Below are 12,124 nucleotides of genomic sequence, written 5' to 3' on the forward strand. Positions count from 1 at the left end.
CCATCCTGCAGAAACACCCATCACTCTCAGGCCTAACTTCACAATCAGCTCAGTGAAGACTGCATTTACCATCCTGCAGAAACACCCATCACTCTCAGGCCTCACTTCACAATCAGCTCAGTGAAGACTGCATTTACCATCCTGCAGAAACACCCATCACTCTCAGGCCTCACTTCACAATCAGCTCAGTGAAGACTGCATTTACCATCCTGCAGAAATACCCATCACTCTCAGGCCTCACTTCACAATCAGCTCAGTGAAGACTGCATTTACCATCCTGCAGAAACACCCATCACTCTCAGGCCTCACTTCACAATCAGCTCAGTGAAGACTGCATTTACCATCCTGCAGAAACACCCATCACTCTCAGGCCTCACTTCACAATCAGCTCAGTGAAGACTGCATTTACCATCCTGCAGAAACATCCATCACTCTCAGGCCTCACTTCACAATCCGCTCAGTGAAGACTGCATTTACCATCCTGCAGAAACACCCATCACTCTCAGGCCTCACTTCACAATCAGCTCATTGAAGACTGCATTTACCATCCTGCAGAAACACCCATCACTCTCAGGTACTGACTGAAGCTTGGAAGATACCCCACCCCCGATTTACTGGATTGCTACAATATTCTCATGTGTTACTATAGAGTTGTTACAATTTATACCTGTAGTTTGCCACTGTAATGTTATGTGCATGCAGTGTGTACCACTGTCATTTAATGATTCTGACCAATATTTCATGTAGACAGTTATTAATATTTTGGGTGATAGAATTTGGTTGCTAAACTTTTCAATAGTTTATAACACATGCCTACTCTGCCCCCCCCCCACACTCTCCTTTTCCCCTCCCCACACTCTCCTTTTCCCCTCCCCAGTCGTAAATACCTTCATATGACTGTCCCATCCCTATTCCTCAGGCCTCACTTCACAATCAGCTCAGTGAAGACTGCATTTTTTCTCCCCACTTCCCACCCACCCTCCTCTCCTCCCGCCCACCCAGGCTCCCCACTTCCCGCCCACCCAGGCTCCCCTTAAAGATATAGCATGCTCCTCCAGCTGTTTGAGATTCTCACCCATTTACCTCTTCATTCCCCTAACATCTTACCAATAGCTTCTCTCTGTTAACTCTTTCAGCCATCACCTCCAAACTTCCCCTGCTACCTCTTGTCTCAAATCCATGGTTTCCTTTAGATTGTAAGCTCACGGGCCATCTAGCCAAGCACTTTGTATAAAAGAGCTCCAATGGCTAGATATCAGCTTACGGGCAGGGCTCTCTTACCCCTTGTATTTGTATGTGTATATTGTACGTTTCTCAACTAATTGTACAGCGCTGCGGAATCTGTGTGCGCTTTATAAATAGCAATAATAAATAAAATAAATAAATGAATGAAATGACTTATAGTGAAATAAGGACGCAAGCTCAATTTCATTGAAATCTATTCAATTAAAGACAGGCATGATAAAAATGATAGGTATAAGTAGAATATCACCACTGACCAACACATTAAAGATATGTAGAACTCAGTTGTAGAAACAATTCTTTTATACCTACATTAGCACATTGTGGGCCATGGCATCATAAAAAATAGTAATTACATTCTGCAAATTTTGAGAGGTCTTTTACTATTGGGGAACTTGGGTGCAATTTCACTACTATTGCATATTCACTGCCCGGACGCATCACACAAGGCACCATGACAGCACACAAGACTGTGCAAGACATAGGAACATTCTGGGACAGGGTCCATCTAATAGAACAAAATCTTTCAAGTCATCTGCTGCCCAATGCTTTGTGCCGACATTACAGTGTATAGACTGTAGAAGCATCTGTGCAATACGTACACTGCATTCAGTTCATTTTGATGTTGGCAATGGCATCAAGAGCCATTCAGTGCATATACTGTAATGACATGCAATGGGTGTAGAAAAGTGTGACACTGACCTAAGCTTTATAGTGATAACATGGAAATTCCAACTTTACTTTGGTGCAGCACATTACTATAAAAGATTAGCAGTTGTAGCTCTTTTACAGTGAAAGAAATATGGGTGTAGGGCACATCTTCACCCTTCTCAATGTGCCTCTTGTCACAGCAAGGGTGCCTAATTTCTTATTGCACTATGGAATATTGTCCTTTAATGTAATTTGTGTAGTGCATTAAGGACCTACCGGCCTGGCAGAGATGGTATTGTCAATATCAAAAGGGGTTAATTTGATTGTATGGAGGTCAAAAGGGGTTACATCCTTTGAAGCTGGAACCCCAACAGAGGCCAGATGACAGAACGAGTAGTGTGAATGGCATTGGAATGTGAAAAGTATTTTACCATATGGATGTGAATTAATCAAAGCTCTGCAAGGTGTGAGATTCTACGCTTGAAAAGCCTAATGTCTGGCTTCAGCCATTTGGCCTGTACCTTGTAATTGATGAGGGGATTTCTTTAATATGTTAATGATCATTAGCCTTGTGCTCAAGTATCATATGCAAAAGAAACATTAATATGTACCCCCAGAATAATGACAAAACCTAATTTTTGTTATATTTAGAATGGGACAAACACCATCTTCTAAATAAGCCCAAACATGAATGGCATAACGTAACCACATGGGAAGGGATTGTGATGTCCTTTATATTGGGTCACGAGTAAGGCATATGACATATCTATGGAATGGAAAAATAATAAATTCATAGATGCAATTATTATTTCTGTGGCAGGTACATAAAACGAGTGAGCCAAATTATTCCATTTAATTGATGGGGTCTGGACACAAGGGGGTGGTCCCATAGTGTCTTTATAGATACGCCTTAACTCCACCTCTGGGTGAGGTGTGGTAATCCACAGGGTATATCGCTAATGAAACTGAAGTATGCCTGGTACATGCTTGGGGCCAGGATCTAATTTTGAAGTAAGTCACCATCTTTCCTACCAGAGACCCCCTTGGGAAGAAGTCTTACTTTGAAGAGCTGAGTAAGTGATTAGGACTTTATGTTATCCCTTTTGCTTTTTTTCTGTTCTGCCTGTCTGGTAAAGAATCACGTTACCTGGAGAGACTAAAGTAGTATTTTGCAATTACATAGATATTGTGCTAAGTTTTATTTGGTGCATTTTTATTATTTATTTACCTGGGGGGGACCAAGGCACCACATTTATAGATTGTCTTGGCTGTGGCAGCGTTAAAATAGTAATAGTCATATTATTATATTTAAGTGTGGGTGGTGTTAAGGGGGATTTTGTAATTATTTCTGGTCCAGTGCAGACAAATAGTGAACTTTAACCCTTTCACCACCACAACTACATCATGCACACTCTTGAAGAAGGGTGCGTTCGTGGCACTCTTGCTTTTGCTCGTGAGGATTCCATGATATTTAGTGACATATAAGTGGGTGGTCATACAATATATTTAACTCTGTGTCCATGCCTGGCTGAACAAGTTATCATAATTCCGAACTACCAATCTGGAATTTTCTTTCACTGAAGAGACCTGGTTAATAAATGTCGTATATACAAATGCTTTTGTTTCAATTTTTGGAGGCTCAATGTTTATGAGCGGACTGATTTGACTCCTAATGCTAGGAGGTACAGATTTTCTTGTAAAATAAGTGGGTTGAAAACTGATTACAAGCAGCAGACTAATCTACTTAACTTTTTAGAGATTGTTTTACATTTGGAGGAATTAGCTGGAATTGGAGTAAATGAGCATCACATTGAAGGCAATAGACTACAGACCGCCTATAAACGTCTGACATTGAAGAAGATTTATCAGGGTCGTCTGTAAGTAAATTGGAAGTTAGTAGTCTTATCAAGAGTGACATACTAGGAGTATTTATATTCTCTTTAATGCCAGTTTTCATCAAAGCCACCTGAAAAATAAAATCAATATATATTAGTGGTTGGACCATGGATATATAGAAATCGATTTTTAAAGTGCGTGTACAAGGGGAGCCTGGATTTTATAGGTTTGGTATTGTTTGCAGAAGAATGGGGCTCAAACAATGGCTGTGCATGCTCCTTTATGCCGGTTTGTGCACTGGACTGGTCATCAAGCCATAGGAAACTCATTGAAACACAGACTGTTTTCAATGAAGGCTTACGTATAAAAGTACCGTTTTTGGGGTAATAATTAAGAAGTAATCAGCAAGGATACCCCATACATTTTTATGGTAATTACTCAAATTTTAGAATATTGCCCTAAAATGTTTGCCCTAAAGTGTTTCTGTGTATTCAGATGTGTCTGGTTGTTTTCATATCTATATAGTGGTTCATTGCTGCATTATAAAATGTCCCTAGGTATGTTTGTCTGTTATATGTGTGTTTGTATATATACGTATTAGTCTGTTTATATTTCTACCTCGCTAAGGAACCTTACAGCGTTAGGAATGCAAACTTGTATTCCTAATGCTACTATATGCCCTATTCACAGGTTTGTGTTAGATCCACCCCTCCGTTTCATGTGAAGACCTAAAAAAAAAAAAACGTTTTACTTACCCTTACTCTTACTTACTCTTACTCTAACTCTTACCCTTACTCAGCCCTCAATGTTGCCAGATGCTCCACCTCCTGTGATGTCATCCATCTCTCGAGCTGATGACCAATCCAATACTTCTCAAAGAGAAGAGAAACTGATGTGCACACAGAGCAAGCTTTCCGCACGCATCCAAGCTTCCCCATAAAAAAAAGCATTGCATTTAGTGTTTTCCTATGGGCTTGCACGACCCGAGACCGAAATGTTCTCAGTCAGTGCAGCATAATGCCCTCTAGTGGCTGTCAGTAATATTACTGTGGCTCTCAGCTGTTATTATTCACAATTCAGTATAACTAACATCATACAGTGCTTTACCATTATAGATATCTGGCAATAAGTAATACAGAATAATATTTACAGAGACAAGAGGTAAAAATAGCCCTTCTCAAACATGCTTACAATGGGTTTGTACCTGTTGGTGCACATAGCATTCTACCTCCATGCATTGAGACTGCAGACATTGCTTTATTAGAGGTGACTTGGCTACATTGCTGCTGATCTGATACAGTTTAAAGTGCTATGTCCCAAAGCTCATGTTCAGCCTATTGATACACAAGAAGCTCATGCTGTACAGGCTATTAAGGGACAGTAAAGAAGAAATTAAATTTGCGCTTTGATGTCCCCAAATGTAAGGGTTGGTTTTGGGTGCTGGGGATCCTATTTTTTTTTTTTTTTTTTTGGAAAATTGTTTATAAACATGTTGACAGACAACTGATAGCAGACATGCATAGCATCCAAGCATTACAATCAATAAAATAAGCTTTTATGTTTTGTCTTTTAGGGCTCCCCTAAAAGCACACTCCAGACCCATGAATAAGTGATTTATGTGAGAAGAGTGTGCTCTCTTATATTCATTTTACCAAAAAACTGCAGATTTCAATAGAAATTGGCACTTTATTAATTTAAACTAGTTGCACCCTCTTGGCTGTCAATCAGACATCCAAACCTGTTACTTCCTTGTTTGGTTAACTCAGTGGAGCTAAACTCAAGAGACAGCAATTGCCCGGAGCACCTGCCTTGCACAGACCTCTCTTTGAGCTGCATTAGAAAGTCTGTGATTGGACAGTTACAGAATGTCTGGGCGGCGTTAGAAGGGGAGGGCTTCTAAAGTTTGCAGACGAGATCTGGAGCTTTTTACAAGCTGCTTTTAGATTAACCCCAGTAAAAAAAAATATATATATATAATGCATGCATGTTTTTATTTGGGTATATCTACCAAACACTGATTTTTATATATATTTATATATATATATTTTTAATTTTGGCACTGGGGTGTCCCCTTTAAATACACAAGAATAAACTTTTTGGGTCAAACTGGAATAACCAATTTCTGTTTATTGCTCAGTACAACTTTGTATTTATAGCAGAGAGAATTGATAGTGATAATATATCAATGTAAATATCACATTATAAATATGTAAAACTGGTGAAACCTCCAACAATACAGTAGGCGAAGTACTAAACATGTTTTATATCAAAAAAATATCTACATATTTTCATATTTTCCTTAGTTTAATGAACATTGTCTTGCTTTGTCTCTGTATTCATTAATTTGTCTCAGGGTGCTGCTCAACTTCTTCAATGTTTGTGATGTTGGTATTACTTGTGCATCTTGATGTAAAACATTTATCTTTTGGTCCTTTTAATTTGTTATGTATATTACACTCTATTCTAAACGTTGTACTCCATACTGACACCTACTGGACAGTTAAAGCACTAATCTTCAAGAGCTATGTCTAATCTAAAATACAAAATACAACACGTTTTATTCAGTGAAACCCCAATGCAAAATGCATATGTAATGCTGCACTTTTTGTTCCATTAGTTTTCAGTGTGACCCTACTTATCACAGATAGATGGAACATTACAAAAAACATTACCTCTTGCTTTCATTTCACAGTTAAACAAGTCAAATGGGACTCTGAGCCTTTCATCGCACCATTGTTAAATAAAAAACGAGTGGTGTTATTTATGGCAGCCTGTGCAGCGCTTTAGTTAAGAATAAAATACTATCATTATGCAGGATGGTTTTGTCAATATCTGACTAGCTCCTGCCTTTTATACGTGGATGATTGCATGCGGTTTATTTTGTATCGTCTGTGAAACATTCATGTGAAAGATAAATCATTTTTTTTTCTTCTTTTTTTTTATATTTTAACAGTTCGAATGTTGCGGAGTCATATACTTAACAGACTGGCTAGAAATGACGGAAATGGACTGGCCCCCGGATTCATGCTGTGTTAACGAATACCCAGGATGCTCTAGGCAAGCTCATCATGGAGACCTCAGTGATCTTTTTCAAGAGGTAATAAAATCTGTACTTTATGGTTTATTTACTAAACAATGAGTTGCAGGTGAATTGACATATGGCTTACAATATTTTGGCCAACATGGCACATTTGAAAAAATACCCAGGGCTTTTTAGATCATTTTTTCTAATTTTACTATCTCGGTCTATTTTTTTAGTGAACAGACCCATGTGGGACTTTGAAATGTCTGGAATAAAAGGGAATTGTGACATGTCACACATGTCATGTGTCCTTAAGGGGTTCAAGGAAAACTGTAGCATTAAAAATACAAACATGTATCATGCTCAATGTTTAATAGATAAGCCACCCACTGTGAGAAGTGAAAAGGCCTTTTATTTACCTTTTCTCCGTCTCCAGGGTGCTCTCTGTGGCCGGCCCCATTTCCTTGGCTGAGATAATCAATCTTGATGCAGTAAGATGCTGTGCTGCGCCAGTTGTATCGCCACTATCAGACCATCTGATTCAAATAGCCAAATTTTGCGCAGCTATTTCAGCGGATGCACCTCTAGTGGCTGTCAGTGTGAAAGCCACTAGAGGCATTTTAACCCTGCAATGTAAGCCAATTGCTGTTGCTGCAGAACAGCAATGTTTTTCATTGTAGGGTTAGAATAACAGGTGTATGAAACCCAAACCACTTCATTGAGGGAGCTGACCGGACCGGAGGAGAGAGAAGGGAGCTGACAGGAGCTGCAGGAAAGGTAAGTTACAGCCCTCTGCCAGACCCCAACAGGACCGCCGGGCTTGTAATGAGCCTGGCGGTCCTGGTCTGTATTATGGCAATGTAAGTTGCCATAATACAGACATTGATTTGAGTATAAGTCGAGTGGGGGTTTTTCAGCACAAAAAATGTGCTGAAAAACTCGACTTATACTCGAGTATATACGGTAACCAATTTTTACTCTTCAATTAAGTTGAGTTAGGCAAATAATTAAGCTTTTGTTACGAGTATACCATGTTTGGTATTCATCAAGTCATCCAGCCCACTTATTTGTGCAAGTCAAGCATTTAATTCACAACATTGAGATGGGACTCATCCTCACTGGTATAGCATGGAAAGGTCATGGATTTCATTTCACGTGATCCGAAAGTCCCAACTTTAGTGTCGAACTTGTGAAAATGATAAACTGACTGAATTGCAGTTAAAGAAAAAGTCCCAAAAATATACCACTATATAACAATGCTAAAATAATTCAGAATTGTATTTGCTATAATTAAAAAAACTACGATCAACCTGCATAACAAATATGCAATAGAGAAGAGGTGTCAAAGATGTGTATTTAAATAATCACATTAGAATCTGCAGGAGTTTTATAACCGTTTAATGCTATATGGAAAACATAATCAAAAATGTAAGCACCAATGTAAGCAGATTATTGAAGTGGTTTTGGTGTATAGATCATGCCGCTGGTGTCTCAATATTCAATTATCTGCCATAGCAGATCAATAACCTTTGTTTCTGTTTATACAGCCCTAGCCACTTCTTACACAGTCTCCCTACAAACTTCCTACAAAGAGAGATCCATTTTTTTAAACTTCCTTTATCATAAAATGTCTTATCGTCTGCTTTGTTAATAGCCTGCTGGAGCAGAACATGAGATAAGAATGTCTAAACTCTAAAGTAAACACAATGTGCTGTAAAATCTGATGAAAATTAATTCTTTTTTTCATGGAGACTCTTTGATTCACAGGCAGAGAAGGTGTGGCTAGGGCTGCACAAACAAAATAATTTACCTTTTAAATGGCAGATAATTAAACAGTGGGACTCAAGGGGCATGATATATACAGGGAGTGCAGAATTATTAGGCAAGTTGTATTTTTGAGGATTAATTTTATTATTGAACAACAACCATGTTCTCAATGAACCCAAAAAACTCATTAATATCAAAGCTGAATATTTTTGGAAGTAGTTTTTAGTTTGGTTTTAGTTATAGCTATTTTAGGGGGATATCTGTGTGTGCAGGTGACTATTACTGTGCATAATTATTAGGCAACTTAACAAAAAACAAATATATACCCATTTCAATTATTTATTTTTACCAGTGAAACCAATATAACATCTCAACATTCACAAATATACATTTCTGACGTTCAAAAACATAACAAAAACAAATCAGTGACCAATATAGCCACCTTTCTTTGCAAGGACACTCAAAAGCCTGCCATCCATGGATTCTGTCAGTGTTTTGATCTGTTCACCATCAACATTGCGTGCAGCAGCAACCACAGCCTCCCAGACACTGTTCAGAGAGGTGTACTGTTTTCCCTCCTTGTAAATCTTACATTTGATGATGGACCACAGGTTCTCAATGGGGTTCAGATCAGGTGAACAAGGAGGCCATGTCATTAGATTTTCTTCTTTTATACCCTTTCTTGCCAGCCACGCTGTGGAGTACTTGGACGCGTGTGATGGAGCATTGTCCTGCATGAAAATCATGTTTTTCTTGAAGGATGCAGACTTCTTCCTGTACCACTGCTTGAAGAAGGTGTCTTCCAGAAACTGGGAGTTGAGCTTGACTCCATCCTCAACCCGAAAAGGCCCCACAAGCTCATCTTTGATGATACCAGCCCAAACCAGTACTCCACCTCCACTTTGCTGGCGTCTGAGTCAGACTGGAGCTCTCTGCCCTTTACCAATCCATCCATCTGGCCCATCAAGACTCACTCTCATTTCATCAGTCCATAAAACCTTAGAAAAATCAGTCTTGAGATATTTCTTGGCCCAGTCTTGACGTTTCAGCTTGTGTGTCTTGTTCAGTGGTGGTCATCTTTCAGCCTTTCTTACCTTGACCATGTCTCTGAGTATTGCACACCTTGTGCTTTCGGGCACTCTAGTGATGTTGCAGCTCTGAAATATGGCCAAACTGGTGGCAAGTGGCATCTTGGCAGCTGCACGCTTGACTTTTCTCAGTTCATGGGCAGTTATTTTGCGCCTTGGTTTCTCCACACGCTTCTTGCGACCCTGTTGACTATTTTGAATGAAACGCTTGATTGTTCGATGATCACGCTTCAGAAGCTTTGCAATTTTAAGAGTGCTGCATCCCTCTGCAAGATATCTCACTATTTTTAACTTTTCTGAGCCTGTGAAGTCCTTCTTTTGACCCATTTTGCCAAAGGAAAGGAAGTTGCCTAATAATTATGCACACCTGATATAAGGTGTTGATGTCATTAGACCACACCCCTTCTCATTACAGAGATGCACAACACCTAATATGCTTAATTGGTAGTAGGCTTTCGAGCCTATACAGCTTGGAGTAAGACAACATGCATAAAGAGGATGATGTGGTCAAAATACTCATTTGCCTAATAATTCTGCACGCAGTGTACAACAAAACCAATTAATTAAGCTAAAGTTGTTTTGGCGCTCTGAGTGTCCTTTTAATTTACACACGCTAATCTCCGCTAACAGAGCCATTTAGAGGAACTGAAATAGTGAATACCAACAGGGTTAGTTTGACTTTTATAAGGGGTGAGAGATATATTTGTCCTACCAATTGCCGTTTAGGTACATCCACACATTTCCAAAACTTTGATTGGTACTAACACAACCAATATTAAAAGGGTTACTCAACCACCATAACCATTTCAGAGATTTTAAGTGGTCATGGTAGTAGGCGTCTGGATGTGCAGTTATTCTGCTTGAAACATTGCACATACAAAGTTATTTTTAATTGTGTACTTAGGGCTAGTTGCACTGACACCGGTAACTTAGGCAGCCCAGAACGCTGTTCCCGTCTGCATAATGTGAACTCTGCATTTTGTATCTGTCATCAGTGCACATAGCATTCTGGCAACAGATGTGATAATCTCCTCCCTTGCTGGCAGAGCTCCTGCAAGGGGAAGATAACCGTCTCTTCCTAAAAGAAGCCTGTGATTGGACCGTGGGAGAACCGGGTTACGTCATGATGGGGTGTCGTAGATCAGTGCCAGGAGCTTTGCCTGGCACTGGATTAAGGCAAGGTTTAAACCTTTTCACAGGAGGTCCTCATAGTTGTGCTTTATAGCACATTTATAATTTGAAATATATATATATATATATATTTTTATAAGGGTTGTAAGAAACCCTTTAAGATCAGTCATGATCCTTTTTGCTTGGATCCATCCCATTTAATGGATTTCAAAGTGAAATAATGATGGATGACAGATTGATTATGTTGGGGGCAAAGCAGCCAAGTATACGAAATGCCATTAACTGACTCTTTCGATTCTGTTTATTAGGGCACACATACGTCTTGGAAGTAATCAATTAAGTTTAGATTTTTTTGTGGTGTTCTCAATGACCCGTTGAGCATAAACAACGTGCCGTATTTACACAGGAAAGCAGAAAAGATAACGAACCTTTAGTTAATTACCTTTCCAGTTGTTTAAACAAATTATTTAAATATTTTGTCACTTGTGGTCTTTATTAAAGTTATTACAGGAACTCTTGAGGAAAGCCAGAACGGTATTACATACAGCTTTCTTATCTGACAAATTCAAGATATAATTACAGATAAAGAAACATGGTTGTTGGACTTATTATGATAGCGCCGAATGCAATTCCGTAAGGCAATGAAGAATAAACAGTAATATATTAGTCACCAGCTGGAAATAAACTGCTGGCATACACAAACATGTAATGTAAGGTGGGTAATAAAAGTAATCAACGATTCTGATACAACTTTCACGGAACATGCTGTCCTTGGGGGTCTCTAAACTGCTTGATATTTCATTTAAAAATATACCAGAATAAATGTGTTGATAAACTTTAAATATATGTAAATCATTGTAGATCAAAAGAATGAAATTCATATACATTTTGCAATGTAGGCTCAGTAAACACACTGTGCACTTAATTATAGATGAATCAGCATCTACAATGAAGAAGTTATGTTTAGAATTCTGTGGAATAGTTTTGCAGTGTCGTAGGGTACCACAGTCAGGTGTATGATTTTGCCCCATTTTTCACCCTGACGAAGGTGCCCTATTGAGCTCGTTGGGTATATCTTTTATTTCACTTGCACTATGGGTAGCACGGTTGTTAGTTACACCTAGAACAAATTGTGCAGGACAGAATTTAGCAGGCACATTTTTTTATTGTGCCGAGGTATTGAAGTAGTTTAGCAGAAAACTGTGTATTGAAGGATTCTTTGTCTTTTTGTTATTGTTTTTTCTGCCCTTTAATGTCTATAACTGGGTCTAGTTGTTGCAGACAGACTTTGCTCACTGTCTCCTCCTATTATTCATAGTGTTTACATTGCTGCTTAGGAACACCTCTAGTGATATTCAGGCAGATGGACACTAGAGTTGCTTCCTAG

The 12,124-nt window shown here is 38.9% G+C and overlaps 1 protein-coding gene across 1 annotated transcript in view; it reads left to right on the forward strand.

The window, feature by feature from the left end:
- The window catches only part of TSPAN12 (tetraspanin 12), an 85,759-nt gene that overhangs the window by 71,833 nt on the left and 1,802 nt on the right, over positions 1 to 12,124 (forward strand). The window contains exon 8 of the mRNA XM_063445089.1: positions 6,683 to 6,826. Within this exon, the coding sequence (XP_063301159.1) occupies positions 6,683 to 6,826 (144 nt within the window). The remainder of the gene's footprint in view (positions 1 to 6,682; positions 6,827 to 12,124) is intronic.

Source organism: Pelobates fuscus, chromosome 3 (genome assembly GCF_036172605.1).
Source record: "Pelobates fuscus isolate aPelFus1 chromosome 3, aPelFus1.pri, whole genome shotgun sequence".
NCBI classification, from domain to species: Eukaryota; Metazoa; Chordata; class Amphibia; order Anura; family Pelobatidae; genus Pelobates; species Pelobates fuscus.